This window comes from Pelophylax lessonae, assembly GCF_965119305.1.
Source record: "Pelophylax lessonae genome assembly, chromosome: 4".
In the NCBI taxonomy this organism is placed as follows: domain Eukaryota; kingdom Metazoa; phylum Chordata; class Amphibia; order Anura; family Ranidae; genus Pelophylax; species Pelophylax lessonae.
Window position 1 is genome coordinate 137,431,966 of NC_138771.1, and position 21,212 is coordinate 137,453,177.

At 44.4% G+C, this 21,212-nt stretch overlaps 1 protein-coding gene across 2 annotated transcripts in view; it reads right to left on the reverse strand.

The window, feature by feature from the left end:
- Positions 1-21,212, reverse strand: part of HERC1 (HECT and RLD domain containing E3 ubiquitin protein ligase family member 1) — a 212,322-nt gene that overhangs the window by 112,564 nt on the left and 78,546 nt on the right. For both annotated transcript variants that reach the window (XM_082255125.1, XM_082255124.1), the window contains exons 26-34: positions 10,450-10,712; positions 8,565-8,783; positions 8,364-8,484; positions 7,883-8,120; positions 4,804-4,973; positions 4,525-4,680; positions 4,248-4,354; positions 2,364-2,468; positions 2,095-2,271 (exon numbers count right to left, since the gene is read on the reverse strand). In XM_082255125.1, coding sequence (XP_082111251.1) covers positions 2,095-2,271; positions 2,364-2,468; positions 4,248-4,354; positions 4,525-4,680; positions 4,804-4,973; positions 7,883-8,120; positions 8,364-8,484; positions 8,565-8,783; positions 10,450-10,712 — 1,556 coding nt within the window. The remainder of the gene's footprint in view (positions 1-2,094; positions 2,272-2,363; positions 2,469-4,247; positions 4,355-4,524; positions 4,681-4,803; positions 4,974-7,882; positions 8,121-8,363; positions 8,485-8,564; positions 8,784-10,449; positions 10,713-21,212) is intronic.

Consider the following 21,212-nt stretch of genomic DNA (forward strand, 5'->3'; position numbering starts at 1 on the left):
GGAGGATTTGTGACATGTTATAGGATAGAAAGAAACTCTTTCTTACCATACAGAGAGGGGCCCGCGTTCACCACAAAACCCGTCAGGGAAAACAGGGGGAACATACTACTCACCATACCGGAACCAGGCGGGCACCAACTCCTGACAGTACCCTCTCCACCGGGGCGGGAGGGCTGTCGACCGATACAGACGCCGTGACTCATGGTCTTTGGCGTTTCAGCGAGACGTTTAACTCGCGGGTTCAGTCCTTTAATGGGACTTTGTCGCGGCCGACTCAGCGCGGAGCTATGGCCTGCACGCGCTCGTAGGCTGAACTGGGGTGACCACCGGATCTCAACATCCAGCCCGTCGCCCAGTTCAGCTTTCTTGCTTGAAGATCTCACAGGAACACTGGAGAAAAAAAGCTGTCCAAAAATCCTTTTAGAAAAAAAAAAATTTCTTGCCAGGACCTAAGATCCCAGCAAGGTATCTAGGTCCTTACTCCTAACTAGACAGAAAATAACTGATTTGCTGAGGCAGAGAGAGAGAGGATATACCCTCTGGGACTGCCCCTAGGGTGTGGCCAGAGCTTTTTAATTTCCTGTCTAGTCCTGCTCCTGCGGAGGTAACATAACCCGAAGGTGGTGTATCACCGAGGACTACGTCTGTCGATGAGCGCTAGAGAAAAATCCATTTAAAAAGAAAAGAAATAGCTAGGACCAGGGATTCCTGCAAGGAACTAGGTTCTCCTGACTAGGCAGAAAAAACTGAATACCTATAGCAGGAAGTGGGAGTATATGCCCAAGTACTGCCTCGTAGGTGTGCTCAAGCTTTTCCTACCTAATGTCCTACTCCTGTAGGGGGCAGCATAACCCTATGGTCATGAAGATGAACAGCTGTGTGCGTCAATGAACAAAAGAGAAAATGCATTTCCCATGATACTAAAGCATGGTGCCTCTTCTCAGATGCCCACCTAACCAATTGTCCCCGGATCCTGTTCCCTTACAACTATTAGGTTCACCCTCTTATTCTATCCTATGCTCCCTCACGCACATCTTCAATCTCTCCCTCTCTAGTGGCACTTTCCCCTCCCCTCTAAAACATGCGCAGATCACTCCCATACTTAAAAAGCCCTCATGGGCCCCGCCAACCTGAACAAATTAAGACCCATCTCAGTGCTCCTATTCCCCTCTAAACTTCTAGAATGCTTAGTCTACAACTGTCTTCGCTTCTACCTCAGTGAAAATAACCTTCTTGATTCCTTTCAGTCTGGCTTTCGCTCGTAGAACTCCACAGAAATTGCCTTACTAAAACTCATTAACGATTTACTAACTGCTAAAACCAATGGCCACTACTCCATACTCCTATTACTTGACCTCTCTGCGGCCTTTGATACTGTTGACCACCTGCTCCTTGTTCATTAACTCTGTTCCCTTGGCCTCCAGGATTCGGCTTTATCTTGGTTCTCCTCCTACCTATCACAGCGCTCCTTCAGTGTTACCTACAACTCTGTCTCCTCCTCACCATTTCCGCTTTCTGTCGGATTCTCCAAAGGTTCTGTTCTTGAATCCATTCTCTTCTCTAGCTACACCTCCTCCCTTGGTCACTTGATAACCGCCCATGGCTTCCAATACCATCTAAGCCGATGACACCCAAATCGGTCTACTCCTCACCTTACTCCTTCAGTCTCCTCTCGCCATACTAAACTTACTAACTGACATATCAGCATGGATGTCGCACCACTTCCTCAAACGAAATATCTCTAAAACTGAGCTGCAATACCTGCTCATTCATTTCTAGCCTGATAGATTATTTTTAAAAGAAATGTATGTTAATGGATGTATTCTTTTTAAAAGAAAAATCTAAAAGAAGGACCTATGCCATGTCAAAAGAGTGGAGCAAGAAAATTTTGTGTGAAAATCTCTTCAGCAGACTCCCGGCGGCACAGGGGCAACAAGTGGGTGATTCATATTGCCAGCATCCACATCTGGGTGGACAAACCCTTTGAAGAAAGCCTAACAGTCCACAATCAAGTCATAATTTAATAAATGGTTGCATACAATAGAGTGACAATGAACTATAGAAAGACACATCAGGAAGCCAAGGGCTCTATACCTTCCACTGATAGCAGCCTGATGTTACTCCTGTTGATGCTAAGCCATAACCTTTTCCACCACTTCCATGAGTCAGAATCTGGCCATTTTCCACAAGGCAACATTGGGCTTTCTCTGGATCAAAGGAGACTTCTTGGACAGGTAGGTCTTCCTCCTCCTCCTCAAGCTCACCCTGCTTCTGCGGAATAAGGAAGCATACTGGTTACCTCTGCCATATGCAAAAGAAAGCTTCCCAGGCTACTGTGTCTTTGAAATGTCAGTTGGGATTACCTGAAGTTTTGCCTCTTGCTCTTTTTCCTGATGAAAATGTTTAGCCTGAGCGATGGGTGTTTCCCACATACAGTCTGAGAGGAGAGAGAAAAGCCTTTCCACCACCTGCAGGATAAAATGGAATATTTATTCTTATGGTTCTACATTCTACAAGGCTGGCCATACATTATGACATTTTCTTTCCTTCAACCTTGATTTAAAGAAAAGAAAATTGATAGATTTTCCCCATCAACAGTCAGTTTTGATGATGATATCCCTCCCACTAAGCTTTTGTATTCTGATAGCGGGAGGTTTCCCAGCTGTCAGAATACAATAATCGTGATATCCACTGGCAGTGATCGAATGAAAAATACCCGACAGGCTGGTTGTACTGAAGTGGATTCATAGATCCACTTCAGTACAACCAGCCTGCCCATATCTGGATTGATATTTGGCTGGTTCCTGCTAAACCATTTGAAAAAAATATCACTGCTTTTCAAAACAAAAAATGTGTGAAAGTGTAACAAATAGTAATACTATGACAGATAAATTGGGATTCCAGTGCCTTGGCCATTTGCTATTCTGCCTTTATGTTTGGATTTTATTTATTTATTTTTATTTATTTTTCTTCCCAAGTAACAAAAGTCAAGTGTGACATACCAAGTACAGAACATGACATGCTTTTAAAATAAAGTGAGGAAGAAGCAGCAAAAGAGCAACCAAAACTTCTGAAAGCCAGAAAAAGGTGACCACAAAATATCACAGTCCAAATTTCCAGCTTCCCTCCTATAAGAATAATAGATTATTAATTTCATAATGGTGGTAAAATGAAAAATGAAACCAATTTAGAGGTAAAAAGGTGAAAATGGGAATTTCATCTCTTTCTTCTACACTTCAGAAGGAGCAGTTGGAATCTGCTTGAGCTGCAAGTAGCATTAAGGAAAATGTTTAGTCTATTCTCTTTCCTTTCTTAAGTTATTTAAGGTATGTCACAAGACAATGTAGTATGACATGACGACGGTTATCATTGAGAACAGGCTAACAGCAACATATTATACATGTACAAACGGTTAAAAAGACAGCATTAACGCAATAGATCAAGTTTCCTCTGCGGAAACAGGTATGGTCTGGGAGGAACCGGAGGAAATTAGACAGTTACAAAATCTTCCACCTGCCCAGAACAGAGGAGCTGAGTAATCCACACAGGACTGATGGACGGTCCCATCCTGAAGGACTAAGAAATGCATAAGCTCTAATCAGGGTCCGATCTAACTGCAACTCAAAGGCCTGATCAGTGAAACCCGGAACAAAGTCTGGGTTCGATCAAGGGATGTGTGTGGATCCAAGAGTCGAGAGTACTGAACCCCTGTTCACAGAAGACCGGCTAGGGGGAGCGGTACAGATTCCTGCTCCAAGGATACCCATAATTTGCAAGGGGAATGTCTGCACCAGTTAACCACTTTAGTAATGTGAATTGCCATACAGTATAAAGCAGGGTCGCTAAAACCAACCCCCCAGTCTTTTCTTTGGATGTCAGGGAAGAAAAGAACATATTTAAAAATAATGTGGACATTTGGCTGCACTGTATCTTCCTCCAAGGGACACTAAAGCCAAGACTGAAGAACTGATGTCTGATGGGTGAGGTACAGCCCATGGGTGAAGAGCATATTTTTCCTCATCATCCAACCTCCAACAGGCAGGACATAAACACCATGTTCCAACTTTTAACGTTGTCTTTCATGAGCAAGGTGACAGTGCTTGGGTTGAAAGAGGGAAAACACTAAAAACAATTGAAAGCAAAAAAAAACCTTCCATTTTAACTTGTTGCCAATCAACACCCTATTTTTTCAGAATTTATATGCGATTACATTCTCAATCAAAAATTTATAAATCTAAATATCACACCTGTGCCATCTGGTCATCTTCCACGCTAGATTCACATGCGGGTAATACAGCTTCCAGAACATGCAGGGCAAGGAGTCTGGTCCTGAGATTTCCTACAAGTGGAACACCTGTGCAAGGACATTGGTCGTCATAAAATGTACAAACTACTTCAAACTCAACAGAGTTAAAAAGCTTCAATGACCAGTTTTTTTAAACTAGCCAACATCAATAGAGTCTACCAGCTTAACCTGCACAAGCTGGTCTGATTTAATAACTCAATTAAGAGGAGACAGATTACCCGAGCTGCACTTTTGTGAGGCAATATTCAGCAACACCTCTGTCCATTTGGGAGATGCCATCTTTGACTGGATAGCTTTTGAAGACACCACTCTGCGAAGGAAGACCAAAAAGTCGCCAAGATGAAGTTCAGCTGTGCGCTGTTTCCTAAGGCTAGCTGTAAAGAGAGGAAAAAGAAAAACTAGATGGTGTGATGTCACTTCTCACAGCATAAGGCACACCGGGAATTATGCATCTCATTTAGACAATAGGAAGCATTTTTTTTTTTTGGTAATCATACCTCTGTAGTCTTTTCTTTCACTTTCTCCAGTAAGATCTGCCTTCCGGTCTTCTTCCTCTTCTCCAAAGGATGGCATAACCCCGGCCTGAGACAAAAGGTTTTTCAGCTGGCTACAAAGCAGGTCAAGCAACGATTGGACCACTTTAGGGCTTAACTTGTCTGCATATGTCCTAAAAAAAGAAAAGCAAAACCAGAATAGTCAAACTGCAAAACAAACTTTACGAAAACTACAACAACAAAGGGATTATGTATGTTGAACATTAAAAAAGTATAAGTGTACTAATATTTGCGTCACTAACTGTTGGTATTTATACACAATTCTTAGTCAATGGCAAATGTTCATGTGATAGCTGCAGTAAAACACTAAATAAATATAGATACAAAATACCTTTCAATTGCATTTTAATTTAAATTATGAAAAGAAAACAATCCGTATGATCACTGACTTGGAACAAATGTTTGCATTTTATAGTTTAAAACTCGGTACATAAAGTGAGGAAGCGAAGCATAGAAACAGGTGACTATTTCTCTGCCCCGTATAGTAATTTTGTCTGTAGTGAGTTGTCACCAGCAACAGGATTACTAGTATGCTATTGCCCTATAAGATTAAAAATAATGTTATTCATGTTTCATGAATAGGAAAATCAGCAGGTTCGCGTAACTATAATCTGGTTGTACTTTCTACCCACATCGCTTCCTATCTACCCAGAGATGCCACCAGTTCCCCCAATATCCCTGTGTAACTTCTGAAATATGTACAAGGCTATTTATGTCTGCCTTTCTCACAAGCACATTGCCTTTGAGTGACATATTGCGGCTAATGCATTGCATGGATTCACTGTGGAAAATTCACTGTGGAATAAGAGACTATACATTTATTTTAAAAAAGGCTGTAAGTTAATATTGTTTTCACCTAATGTATACGGAGAGGTCTTATAATAAAGTCTTAGTTGTTTTTCAATTATGCAGTAAAACAAGTACAAAGAAAATAGAGGAAGGCAGAAAAGAGGGGGGAAAGATGTGACCCCTAAAAGAAGGGAACCGCAAAACCCCCTCTTCTCTACCAGTAACAAAGGGACTTTGAGACCCCGTTCACACTGGGGCGATCCGACTTGCCAGGGCGACCTCACAGGTCGCGGTGCGCAGCTCGCACCGCGACCTCGGAGTGGCCGGCACGGACTTCATAACATTGAAGTCAATGCAGGTCGCCCCAAAGAAGCTCCGGACCCTTTTTCTAAGTCGGAGCCACTTGTGTCGCTCCTATTAGAACGGGTCCACTGCTTCTCTAGGGCAGGCGACCTACGGCGACCTGTCAGGCGACCAGGTCGCCTGACAGTTCGCCCCAGTGTGAACGGGGTCTAAATGTGCCAAAACAATGGGACAAACAAAAACAAACAAACAAACAATTTTTTTTGGGATACTATAAAAACATGATAGCATTGATTTAAATCAAAATAGCCCACTATATTGAGCGGGTAACATTTGTTTAACCTCCCTGTCGGTATGATGGTTTCCTATTTTAGGTGCTGAATGCGGTACAATTATTTTGCTATTAATTCTTAAGGACGAGCAGCCCAAACCAACTATTTACATATGATTTTTTTTACTGTGCGTTCTTCTTTATAACATCTCGGGTATGATAAGGTTTGAAACACAAAATCATAAATTATAATATAATAAATAACTATAAATAAGTTAAAGTATATATATATATATATATATATATATATATATATATATATAAAGTACAGTAAAACTGCAGGAAAGGGCACTGGGGGGCAAACTAATACCAATTTATTTTATTTTGTAATGTAATCCAATAGGATTACAATATATCAGTGTGTTTGTGTGTTTTAATTTTCAAATTTGCCGCCGGTTCCACCCCCCCGCGAGCGTCACACCGCAGGAGACAGAAGCCGGGGCTCACAGCATCGGGCGGGAGATCCGACCGCCGTATGCTGCAGGGACACGCGGGATCCCGGGGACAAGGTAAGTAACCCCTTCCAGGATCCAGCAATGCTCCCTGGCGGTAGCCCGAGTATGGCTCGGGGTTACCACTAATGGCACTTAAATTTCACCCCGAGCCACACTCGGGAATACCGCTAAGGAGGTTAAACACTTGACGTATTGCGTATTGAAACGATGGGCTTCGCAAAGTAATGCTGCTTCAGAGTTCACGCTTGTAGATAAACAGCTGCAATACAGGAAAAATACTCGAGAACAAAAGAAAGAACAATGCAATATTACAGAAAAGCAAAGAAAATAATTATACCATATAAAGACTCTGAAATAAAAGATCATGCAGGAAGGACAAGGATAAAAAAAAAAGGGAGGGGAAGAGGAGAGGGTGGAAGACTGGGGATGGGAAAGAGGATGGACCAACACCCCTTTTGCTCTTTTCCATCCCCAGTCTTCCACGCCCCCCCCCCCCACCCTCTTTCTTCCTTTTTTTTTTTCATCCCCATCCTTCCTGCATAATATTTTATGGAAGAGTCTTTATATGGTATAATTATTTTCTTTTCTGAATGAATTGCATTGTTCTTTATTTTGTTATTGCATTGTTCTTTATTTTGTTATTGAGTGTTTTTCCAGTATTGCGCCTCGTTATCTACAAGCGTGAACCCTGATGAAGTAATCCTTTGCTAAGCGCGTCAGTTCAATATGTTTATATGCAAAGTGTTTAAAAAAGGCTACCCACTCAATGTAATCAGCTATTTTGAATTAAAATCATGTTTTTAAAGTATCCTAAAATAAAAATGATCTTTTATGGAGCCTAGTTTCTCCGTTTTGTTTGTCCCATTGTTTTTGGCAAAGAGGAGGTTTTGTGGGTCCCTTCTTTTAGGGGGTCACATCTTCCCCCCCTCTTTTCTTCCTTCCACTATTTTGTTTGCACATTTTCAGGATGGTGCCACAATGTGGATATTTGCATTTTATTGCTCTGCTCGCACATGCATAACTGCAGACTAAAACAAGTACTAAATAAGGGTTATTAAATATACGGCGGACACAAGAATAAAACATTTGTATAGTACTAGTTCACTAAAATCTTTTGAAGAAAAAAAACTTTTGTGATACTCACCCTGTAGTAATTGCCAGGATCTGTAGCAGTCGGGTACTGGCTACTTTTAGAGCAGTGCTTAGCTGGGACACCCCAGACTTGGTCAGCAGCTGAAGAGGTTGTCCCAACATAGTCTCAGTGCCACATAACTGGGAAAGAACACTAAGCAGACCAGTAGAAATCGCTAGAGACACATCCACAGGCTGGTATCGCACACTAAGAGCAAAGACTGTTACTAATAGCAGACGCTGCTGTGCCTCTGAAAGAAGAAAACATTTATTGCAGAATTGAAACCAATAAAGGCTACTAACTTAGAAATGTCACCAGCAAATTAGGAATTTATTAACTGCAAAGAAAACAAACTTCTCCAAACATGGAGGCACAGAGAAAAGCTTACTGGTGTCTACTTAAAAAAAAAAAAAGTGAGAAGAATGGGGCATGGAATTCACCCCTCTCTCTGTACTGCAGAGTTAAATCCAATGGAAGAGGCTCATGTACTCACCCACATGGTGCTTGTTGGCCTGCAGAGCTCGGTCTAGGGTAGCAGATAGTTGCTGGTAGATTTTGTGCACGGCTTTTTGGATCTCAGTCTGAATATTCCTCTTTGATGCACGTATTCCATCCTAATAACAAATTTAGGCATTTATCAGTTGTTATGAAAGCATACAAAAATACTGTGCTTAGCCATTTTCACTGGTTTTACCTGATAATGATGCAGATGGACACATTCACCTTTGGAGCCTGTATGACCCACTGTACCCAGCCCAAAGCATCCAGCAAGAAACTGCAGTCTAACAGAAGTTAGGAGGGAAGAGGACTGAAAAGTGGCAGATGACTGGCGGGTGCCTAGGGTTTGAGCATTTCCCTTCTCCTCCATTCCAGACAACAGGACAAGGATTTGGTGCAAAGCTTCCAAACGTAGCTAAAAGGAAAACAGAAAACACTGTCTTTTAGAAAAACACCTAAGATTATTACATAATGCTGATCTCTTATCAATCTTTGTTGAAGTGGAACTCTGGGCACAGAGGTTTTTGAAAGTTCTGATGAGTAATGAATTCTTACCCCTGCTCAGGTTTGAAGTTATTATAAAGTTAAAAAAGGTTTCTTTTTCTTAAATAACAAACATGTCATACTTTCCTGCTTTGTGCAATTGTTTTGCACAGAGCAGCGTGGATCTTTCTCTTCTGGGGTCTCTCCCACTGGTGCTCCGGGCTCCTCCTCTTCTATGTGTGCCAGCATAGGAAGCCACTTTCTATGGTGGCACACGTGTGGGCTTGATCCTGAGCCACGCTCTGTGCCTCAGAAACCCCCCCATCGTCACAGAATTTGATTGACAGCAGCAGGAGCCAATAGCTCCCACTGCTCTCAGTGTCCAGTGAGGCGGTAGACAGAGAGCAGCACAACACTGGATTGAGATCTGGTTCAGGTAAGTATTTAGATGGGGAGGGGGAGAGGGAGGGGGAAGCTGTCAGCAGCAGGTTTTTTACCTTAATGCAGGTCATGCGTTAAGGTAAAAAACCTTTAGCCTTTACAACCACGTTAAATAATGTCTGGATTACTTCACAGCAATTTAAAATCAACTTTTCTTTCTGCCATATAGCACAGATCCTACTGTACTTCCAGCCCGCTCTGGACATCAAAGGAATTGGTCTGAGAGACTGCAGAACTAGTACCTTTTTTTTTCCTCTCCTCTCTCCTCTTGGTCTTTAACAGAACACATGGCATTCTTTAAACAGCCAAGGGCAAAGGGGGTTGGGGGGGTGCAGAAAAATTACAGGTGTGCTGCAACTCTATAAGACCAGCAGCTTTCATATCCGTATCTGGCTGAAAGCACAGCAGGAGCTGTACTATAAATACAATTTTGATATTTAAATTACTAAAATGTGATCTGCCCATTGATTACAGCTGAGCATAGGTAACATTTCTTTACACAAGTTACAAAACAAATCTGTCTCGGGAGTTCCACTGTAACATTCAAATACATTGTTCTGTATAGAATTTGTAATTATATATGTTCATGAGGGTAGGCATATTTGAAGATTAAATATGCAGGCTCTGCACAGCACAGCAAAATTCTTACCTATACTGTTGAATGGTATGGTGCTCTGTGGGATGTTCAATGTTTAGGGTACTGTTAATAACCTAATCCTGATCTATACTTCTCCATATTTTTGTCCCTGACCTGAGGTCAGGGACAAAACTCATTTGTTTTCATGTTGCTTGCTTAGTGATGTTGCATACTCAGGGGCCTGTTCAAAACAGATGTATTGCATTTATAGTGGCATTACGTGACAGATCATGTGACACCGATTGCACATTGCATTGTGGACCTTATGCATTTATCTACTTCTGAAGTAAATTGATATAATAATATATATATATATTTTGCACCTTCAGTGTTGTGAACTTTTGTACATTGCAAGGTAGAAAGCCCTAAAAAAATCTAATTCCAGGTTGTAATACAACAAAACAAAAAATACACCTACACAGAAGGAGGGTGAATACTTTTGCAAAGCACTGTATATTAGTGTCTCGGAACACATGGTTTGTACCTAGAAAGAATTATAGGTTTTCAATAAATAAAATACCTCAGCACGTTGTTGTTGCTGTTCCATTGCAATGATACAGGCCTGGGGAGAGCTAGACATGCCTTCTTCGGGCTCTTTAAATCCAGGAGCATTACCCACATCCCCACTTACGAAGCTCAGTACATTCTCTATTAGCGTGTGGAGGCCAAGCGTTTTGCCACTTTCTGAATCTGGATCAAAGGCATAAGTGGAACCGCACAACCATTCCCGACTGTGCTTTAGGCGAGCCCAGGAATCACTCACAGGAGGCTCCGATGGGGACACTGTCGAGAAAGGAGATGACATTCAGGGGAGGTCTAATACACAGATACAATTTTTTTTCTTATGAAGCCATATTGTTAAGTGATTATGCTTTAAGTATAATGATGTAGAGTATGTCTATCTGTAAGTTAGCCTAAATGACATTGAAAAATTCTGCTAGGTCTCAAACTTAACTGCAGACAAATCAAAGGCAATGAAACAAGTTACATATTAGGATTATATTTTGATTTTAAACAATTAATAGTACATACTCATCATTATTACACGGCACTTTCACTTACTGCAGATAATAATATGAAATTAACTGCTCAGCTATTTCAGCACTGATGTTTATTCCAGGCATGTGCCTATGAAGCGGATGATAAAATGGATGCCCTTTGTTGCAGGCCAAAGCATAGTGAGCTCATACAATGAATACATTAATCTGTATGAAAGACAATAGCCAGCTGGAAAGAAGCAAGTAAACAAGGATAAAAAAGGGGAACATGCCATTGAGTACTTGCTTGGCGATCTTCTTTTTCCTGGGGCTCAAGAGGCCAAGAGGGGACAAGTGGACTAATAGCCAGGTATCAGCAGAGAAAACGAAAGGATTTTATAATGGAGACACAAAGAGGAAAGGGAAGGGAAGTTGGGCTTACTCCTAACAGCTGCTTATTTTGTTATGCATATAGGTTTTATTTGGGCTAATACAGCTCTCCAGTAGTAGAGAAAAATGGGATTTTTGACTTACCGTAAAATCCATTTTTCTGATGTTCATTGACGGACACACTTCCTGTCATTCTTGACCATTGGGTTATACTGTCCCTTACAGGAGTAGGACACTAGGCAGAAAAACTTCTGGCTACACCCTCTCCCTTCTATAGTCACTTAGTTTTGTTACAAGCAGTGTCAGGACAATTATAACTTCACAGAGGGGTGGGTGCTGTGTCCGTCAATGAACATCAGAGAAATGGATTTTACGGTAAGTCAAAAATCCAATTTTCTCTTTCGTTCATTGATGGACACAGCTCCTGTCATTCTTGACCATTGGGACATCCCAAAGCAGTGTTAAACATGAGGGGTGGGAAACCGCAAAAAATTCCCAAGGTTAAACATAAGACAACCAGGCAACAGGGGCTCAACCAAAACAGCCTGAGCCCACCTGAAGAAAACAATACACCCTCAAAGAGGATCAGGTCCTCTTAAACAGCAGCCTGCAAAACTTTGGCATTGTCCAACTGAACGCGCACAGGACATCCCTGAAGGCGATCGGTCCAATGATCCAGACACAGTGTGATCGCTCGGAGTTCCAGGACATTGATCGGTAGTCTGGACTTTTCCAGCGTCCAGATCCCGAGCAGAATGCTTGCCGAAGACGCCTCCCCAGCCGGACAGGCTGGCAAATCCCCCTGACGCTGGGATGCCATCACTGTTCGAATGGATTCCATTCTGAACTTCTGTACCCGCACAAAGCAGTTTAGCGCCTTGAGGTCCAGGTTTGGGCCCACTTTGCCTTCCTTCCTGGTGGCTGAACAGGTTTGAGTAAAAACCCTGAAACGTTTCGAAGTCGGAACCGGGACAGTCACCCTTAGAAGGAACAGGTCTTGTACCGCCCCAAACACTTGTACCGCCTGTAACAAATCTGCGGGCAGGCGGAGGTTGGAAGGAAAGAAACTTGCTGGGGGACAAGAGCGAAACTTGATCTTGTAACCGGACTGAATAACTTCCTGGACCCACTGGTCTTGCACCAGGGAAGTTCACAGGTCCGGAAACCAGCGAAGACGTCTCCCCACCCCTGATACAGGTGAGGTTGTACCTTCATGCTGAAAAAGCCTTGTCCGCGGGTCTGGAGAAGCCTGCTCTCGGCTTGCCAGACCACGTTCATTTGGAGCCGCCAGAGGAGGCCCTGAAAGGCTTCGAGCCTTTGTCAGTCGACCCTGAGGGATGAAAAAACTTCTTATGAGCCGAGAAAGAAGGTCCACGTCTACGACGAGGTTCCTTGCCCTTAGTAGCCTGCGGAAGAAAGGTACTCTTCCCCCCTGTGAGACCTCTAATTATGTCATCCATGGTAGCTCCAAACAGACGATCTCCTTGAAAGGGAAGATCAGTCAAGGCCTTCTCAGAAGTCTGTTCCGCGGACCGGCATTTAAACCAAAAGACACGCCGAAGGACCACCAGCAAAACAGAGGCGAGCCATCAGGGGAGCCACATCCAGGGAGGCATCACAGATAAACTGCAATCCCTGGACCAGCTGGTCCGCCAGCTCAGCAAAGGCAGGAGGGAGTTGTTCATCCTCCAAGTCACGGCATAGGAGCTTAGCCCACTCAGTCAGTGTTTGCGACACTAGGGCAATGGTAAATACCGGCCTCATTGCCAAACCCGCTAATGTGTACATAATGCGGGCCACAGCCTCCGCCTTTTGGTCAGCTGGATCCTTAAAGGCCAGGGACTCTTCCACCAGAATCATGGTTGCCCTGGAAACCGGAGGGTCCACTTCTTAAGAAGGAACTCCTCAAAGTGGTAAAGCCTAATAAAGCGCTTAGGAACCACCCCACAGGGACGCTTTGGTCGTCCCCACTCTTTAGCGACAATTCTGTCAAAATAGGCGGAAAACATAACACCTTTGCCGCTCTGGATGGCTTGTGAGTGCCAAGGGCTACCTGCCCCTCCGTCACAGCTTAAGCCGCGTCCTCCATCTTCAGGGTCTCACGCACAGATACAATCAGTACATCTACCAGCACCTTTTCGTGCGCAGTCACAGACGTGGAGGAATCATCCTCACTGTCAGAGAATTCCAGACGCGTAGTCGCAGACCCAGCAGGGTGACCCACGTCTGTGGTGGCTGAATCAGATGAGACAGAAGAGGCAGGGGGAACTTTTTGCTAGCCCATTGCCCGCAAACCGCCCTCTACTGAGACACAAGGGACTCCAGGACCACCGTCAGTGCATGGATGGAGGGTTTCGGACCTGGAGGGCCCCCGCAGCCTCAGAGAGGGCATCAGGTGGGGAAACGTGCTCTAAGGACTCCATGAGTCACCAGGGGGACCCCACAAAAAGTGTAACACACTGCTAAGGGACAACCCTCTCTGTGCTGGCAGCACCATCCAGTTGCCAAGCACAAGGCACAGAGCGATCTTCAGCAGAGAGGGAGAGGACCCCACCAGAATCACCACCCGCCGACACAGACACCTGCAAGCACTTGGAAATTCTGCACTAAACGTGCGACAATCAGGAAGCTAAATGGTCCAGGAGTCAGCACCAGGGGATAAGGAGGGGATCCCACCGCTGAAATCGCTGCCTACAGGGGTTCACTGTCATGATCGCCGCTATTTGCAATGGTAAACCACAAGAAAATGGCCACCAGACTACACAAACATGGCCGCTGTGTATAGAAACACACAAGCTACAACAAAATGGCGGCACCACGAGACTTACAGGGACCCAGAATGGGGGGGATTCAGGCCTCAGGACAGATCTAGGCAGGATGGGGGGCCCTGGCAGGAGCCCCCACCAGGTAAACCCCCCCTGCACAATCGCTCATCCCACTGCGCACCCCCCGCCCCCATCGACATTACGCCTTGTCCCCACCTCAGGAAGGTGGCCAGCCCACTCAAAAAAAACAAAAAAAACATCTTCAACATATGTGTGTGTGTGTGGGACTTGACAAGGGAGGGAGGGGTGCCTGGGGGAAGGAGGGGGTCTGACCGTCCCAAGGAGGGGCCCATGTCCACCCCAAAACCCTCCAGGAGAAGAGGGGGGACAGCTACTCACCATACCAGGAACCAGGTAGACACCGCTCCAGACAGATCCTCCTCTCCATCGAAATGAGGGGGCTGTCGGCCAGGAGGAACACCGCGACTCAGGCCGAGGCTGTGCTTTATGCGACCTTGCGAGACGTTTAACTCGCAGGGCCAGCCCCTGTCCGGTGGGGCTATGTCGCGGTTGACCTAACGCAGAGCTGAGACCTGCGCACACTTGCTGACCAGACTGCGGTGACCACTGGATCTAGATTATTCAGCCCGTCACCCAGTCCGGCACTTGATAGTAGATCTTACAGGAAAAATCCAGGAGGAAGAAATTCTCTATCTAAAAAATTTTGCCAGGACCAAAGATCCCAGCAAGGAACTAGGTCCTTGTTCCTATCTAGGCAGAAAAAAAACTGAGTGACTATAGCAGGGAGAGGAAGTTTACCCTCTGGAACTGCCCGTGGGTGTAGCCAGAAGTTTTTTCTGCCTAGTGTCCTACTCCTGTACAGGGCAGTATAACCCAATGGTTAAGAATGACAGGAGCTGTGTTTGTCAATTAACGAAAGAGAAATGGGATCTTGTACTTACCGTAAAATACATATACTTTGAGGGAAACCAAATTCAGAAACCGTCAGGGTATACAGCTGCCTACAGGAGGAGTGGACACTGACAAACAAAATAGTTGTGGGCTAGTGAAGAAGAACCTCTCATAATCCTAGCAATCCTCAGTTTTGCTTTGAAGCAGTACCAAGAGCATAATAAGCAACACTGAGGGATAAGGATTCAATGGCAATCCTATTTTCTTTCTCGTACAATCAGGCACAAAAGAAGACTTTGAGGACATCCAAAAGCAGTCCATAGAGGAGTGGGCAAAAGCAAGAGAGCACTAACAGTCTCACAAAATCAGCAGAATTGGGGACTGACTGCAGCTCAAAGAGCTGCCTGAAGGACCTTATGCTTTAAGCAGACATCAGAAGAAGCCCGAACATCCACTTGGCAAAACTTGGAAAACATGTGAAGAGTAAGCCAGGTGACAGTCTTGCAAATCTGGGAAATAGTTGCTTAAAGTTGAAAAAGCCTAAGCAGCACTCCCAGATCTAGAGTCTAGAATGCGCTTGACAGGAAAGAGCAGAACTTGAGCCTAACTACATGTTTCTTGCAACTGGTCCCAACTAACTACACTAACAAATGCACCCGCTGGGAGCGCTGTATAAACTGTATGCAATATCAGCTACATACAGTATACAGCACTGTGTTCCGGCAGTGCTACAGGAACCTCCAATCATGCTCCCAGAACAAAATCAAGTCAAACTGAACACTGCTCAGCCAGCCATTCACCAGAAGCCCTTTATTTCTTCAGTGAATAACAGTTTTCTCCTATTTGTTGAGATGGAGCTTGTGACATCTGCCTGCCTTTTCACCTCAGCCAGAGGAAGCTTTGTATTTGTTGAATAAATACAAGGCATGTGAATGGCTGAGTAAAACTCAGCCAGACTCCATCTTTCTCCAGGAGCAGTAGCTGTACCACTGCAGAAACACATCGTATACAGTTTGTAGCTGATGTTACATACAGCTTATACAGCGCTCCCAGAGAGCAAATCTGTTAGTGAAGCAAATAGTTTGAACCAAAGTGGCCCATGCAAACTTTGTCATACTAAAGTCATAAGAAACCTGCAGTTAGGCTTTGAGAACATAAGCTTGAATGATGATCTGTCAGAGCCGCCGGGAAATGGTGGAACCAGAAGCAGATTCCCTCTTACGGGGATCTTTACGAATGACAAAGAGTCAATCTAATGCAAGCAGTGGCTGCAGAGTACACTCCCACAGCCCAAAATACATTCAGGCAATGGAGGGAGATGGTCTTTTTTGACCTAGAACCAGACAGAACCACAGAAGAATGATGTCCTGGCTAAGGTAAAAAGCCTAACACCTCAGGTAAGAAGTTCTGGGCCTTAATATCACCTTTTGTAGTCCTTATGTAAAACAAGAAAGGGCTTTTTACAGGATAAGGACACCAGCAAAGTCATTTGTCTTGCAGATGTGAGGGCAACAAGAAACACAGCCTTGCGAGTGAGAGTGGAAAGGGGAATATCCCTGATCTGTTCTGGTGGTTTTTGAAGTGCCAAAAGAAACCTGTTCGGATCTCGTCATGGGAGAGTGCACTGGGGAGCCACATGGGAGAAACCCTGAAAAAAAGACTTGACCAAAGAGTGGGAAGCAAGCAGTCTCCGGAACAAGATCACAAGCACAGAGACACAATTCTTGATGGTGCTAAGGGCCAAACGCTGGTCTAGGCCAATTTGCGGGAAGTAGACCTGCTAGGTCAGCATCATGTGATGACTGATTTTGAGCTGCCTGTGTGCCTTAGGGCCAGGGATTCAACAGCCATGCTGTTAAGGCTAAGAACTGTGAAGCAGGGTGGTAAAATGGATTCTTGAGGATAGAAGATACAGATGATATGGAAAAGCCCACAGAAATACTTGCTAAGAGTTTCCCTAAAGCTGGATACATACTATATACATTTTGTTGTTAGATTTTCTTTAGATTTACTATGTAGTGCAAGTGCCTGCCAGATTGCATACAAATTGAAAGTGTTAAGGTCTGACCTCATATTATATGGTTTTGGTAAATCTAAAGGAAAAAAATCAAAAGACAATTGTATAGTGTGTATGGCCCATAAGTCAGAATACTATATCCATCATGGTCAGTCCAGAGCTATGATGATCATTAAAATGCCCTCAATCTTAATGCTGGGAGGCAGATGAGGTAGGAGTTTTAGAAGAGGAAGAGGAAAGGTATAGATCAGGGTATACTGATCCCTCAGAGCCACCAGAAAATTTCACTGCTTCTACTCGAGGATCCCTGTAAAAATAGATGTACCCTTTTAGTTCAGGGTTTAAGGGTAGACTGGGTGCCAGAAATTGTTTTGACTTTGAAGTGAAAGCCTTGGAGTAAGAAAGGGACTTTTTTGGGGGGCCCTAAAAAGTAGCCAGTCCATCCAGACAAAAAGCTTGTCAAAATTTCAGTTTCCATAAAGGGAAAAACTGCATGTTCACCAAGAATGTCTTGGTGGTCTTAGGAGCCCTAAGAAATTGTAGATTGGGAATAGTGCTCTTCCTTCAGTCTTAAAAGTGATGTTTTTGACAATGCAGCACTGCAGAATCAGAGCCAGGACACAGACATCCTTGCAGTGAAGATTTGTCTAGGATCCAGTTGCCTGCACAATGTGAGAAATCCGGTGCCCGAATACTCAGAGTTCACTAATGCAGTGGGTAGATCCAACAAAGATATTGCAGGTGAAGGAGCAGGAGAAACCTTATGTGGTCAGGGATACAATCAGCAGTGCTACTAGGCACATAATGTCCTACATAACTGCAAAGACATCCTCCCTGGATAAAGTGGAGAAAGCTGCCTAGACCAACAGGGCTAAGGAAGATTCCGAAGATGGCATAGACTTTAACAGAGGGCAAAATTCCAAGCTATCAGCGCCAGGCACCTCAGGGGTGACACTGCAGGCAGCCCTAGAATTATTTAGTGGAGTGTGAGCTGGAGGCTGCAAGACCATGCCATGTGTTCAAAATCATATTGGTTTGCACCACAAGACAGAAGGCAATGTGCTCAGGTTATGTGCCTTCAGCACTCAAACACAATTGCTTGGAAGCAGATGTGGGGCCAAGGAGCTAAAAGGTGACCAAATCACTGTAGGCAGGCAGTAGGAACGAACCGAAAAGAGTTACATGTGTCCCTTGCTGTAGGCAGGTCCTGAGGTGTTTCCTTAATGCTGATTGGTGAGAAAGCTATTGCAGACTGCAACAGCATTAACATTTTCCATGGTAATACCAGCTGAAAGTGGGAATTATACAAGTGCCCAGTAGGGCTAGTAACGAGGTAACACCCACTGCTTGACTTGAACGGCCTATTCATTGAGTATTTAGTAAACGGGTCATGCTAAAGCAATGCTATGGCTACGAACCCGGAAAGAACTCTGCAGCTAACTTAACCAATAGGGCTTATCACAATGCACAGCCCAGTGCCCAAAGGTCACATCCCAGGCTGGCCCCACATGTCTAATCTAGAGTCGCCAGAGTACATTCTCTAAAGCCAAACTGAGGAGGAAACATTGATCCAGATAGCTGCTCAGCAGTGATGTATCAGGAATCTCCACTGAAGAAAGGAAGACTCGCTAGCAAAAAAGGCAGACCTTTCTCTACTTTCTCTTTGAAGTTGAGAAAAGATGCTCATCCTTATAGGATCCTAGAAAATAACAGAGGCATGCTGAGAGTAGGAAGGGTTATACTTGGCTGCGCCACATAGTTTTGTTTGCCAGTTAACTCTCCTGTATGTGATAGTATACACCCACAGTCTCTGAATTCATACGTCCCTCAACAGACAAGAAAGAACAGTGATTTAGCTTGCATACTATTTTTGTTGTTCTTCCTTAAGTCTAGTAATGTCAGAGTATGATCCACCCTGAGCAGTATGTGGTATCAGAGTAAGCACACAGCGATCTATCAGTCAGATTATGGCCATAAATCTGACAGGGAGCTGTGGACAGACATAAGATTTGCCCAGAGGCAAAAGTAAAAAAACTTTAACACACTCCTGCAGCACTACAGGAGAGAGAAGCTGCCACATCTCTAGCTACTGTGTACAACCTGCAAACTCCCAAAACAAGTGCACTAGCAGATGCTCTACCTGTAGATGAGGTCTTTGGCCAACAATATACTAAATGTAACCTGTCACAAACCTGGGCACTCAGAGGATAGGAGAACAGCAGAAGTCAGTAAAAAAAAAAACTGCAAATAAAAATGATCAGTAGATCCAGGAGAAAAAGAACCAAAAGAGATTTATGTAAATTCTGACTATTCCTGTAAATAAACAAGATTGGCCCTGCTAGAAACTTTGAATCTGGATGAGCTAACCATTCTGACATGCAGTTTCCACTGAAGGTACCGCTACGTCTGCATATTTGCGCCATATGCTATTCTGACCTGCCCAGGTTTGTGAAAGGTTTACTTTAAAACACTTCTACTCAACATCAGATGCCCATTTTGACTGGTTTTACATAAAAGGACAATATAGAAAAAAAAAAATGGTATTTTTTACTTACTGAAAAATCCATTTCTATGAGTTCATTGACGGACACAGCTCTCAATTATTCAGAACCACATGGTTATATTGCCCCCAACAGGAGTAGGCCACTAGGCAGAAAAAAAGACTTGGCTACACCTATGGGCAGTCCTAGGTGGTATACTCCCCCCCCCCCTCTGCTATAGGCCTTCAGTTTAGTAACAAGCAGTGTCAGAAGTATTACAACTCCAAAGAGGGGTAGGTGCTGTGTAAGTCAATGAATTCAGAGAAATGGATATTACAGCAAGTCAAAAATCCAATTTTTTCTTTCGTTCATTGACAGACACAGCTCTCCATTATTCAGAACCACAAGGACATCCTCAAGCAGTGCAAAACATGAGGGGTGGGACAAAAAAAAAAAGCAATAGCCAACCAGGTAAACAGGAGCTCAACAAAAAAGAACTGGAGCCCAACCTGTTAAACAATACAACCCCAAAGAGGGAACAGACCCTCTAAACAGCAGACTGCAAAACGTTGCGGCCAAATGAAAGCATCTGCAGATGCCAATACATCCAAAGAATTTTGTGAAAGTGTGCACAAATGACCAAGTGGCTCGCCTTGCAAACCTGCGCCACTGACGCCTGATGACAGAAGGCCCAAGAAGCAGTAAGCGCCCGAGTAGAGTGTGCCATCACAGGGAAAGGAGGAACCTGACCCGATAGAATAGGCCTGAGTCACTGTCTGTCTGATCCATCTGGAAATGGTCGCAGAAGAAGCAGACAGCCCTTTCCTTGGCCCATCCATGATCACAAACAGTGAGTCTGACCTTCGAAAAGACTATGTGGCTGCCAAATACAACCAAATCGCCCGAATCATATCCAAGGCATGCAAAGCAAATTCCTTAGAAAGTTTGGGCCTGGGACACAGGGAAGGCAACACAATGTCTTCATTCAAATGGAAATCAGAGACTGCTTTAGGAAGGAACGACGGACATGGGCAAAGAATCACCTTAGCTTTGTAGACCACCAGATAGGAGGTACGACAAGAAAATGCTGTCACTCCCCTTGGTCCAATGCCTACTGACTGAGATAGTCCGCCTGACAGTTTTCCACTACTGGAATGTGTACGGCAGAGAGGGCCGGAACGAAGTGTTCTGCCCACCAGAGAATGCTGGCTATTTTCAGGGCTGCCAACAACACTCTTTGTTCCACCCTTTTGATGGACGTAGGCCACCGCTGTGGCATTGTCCGACTGCATTTATAATGGGAGACCCCGGAGACGATCTGTTCAGTGATCTAGGCACAGCCTGATCGCCCAAAGTTCCAAGACATTAAACCGGTAGTCTGGACTGTTCCAGCGTTCAACAATCCTTAGTGGAGCTCAGTCCCAGGATACCTCCCCACCCGGACAGACTGGCATCTGTGGTGACCACTGTCGAATACAAGAGGAGAAAGGATTTGCCCTACCGAAGAGCCAGAGAGCGAAGCCACCAGACCAGGCACACCCTGGTTTCCAGGCTCAGCTGAATCTGATTGTTCAGAGACCCCGGACTCTTCCAGGATCTCCCTTTGTATGGAACTATACAAACGCAAACACCTCAAAAGGTAGAAATCATCAGGCCCAGCACCTGCATGCAAGTCTGGAGGGAGGACCACCTGCTGGACAGCAGTAGACGAATCGCAGCATGCAACTTCTGGAGTTTATCCA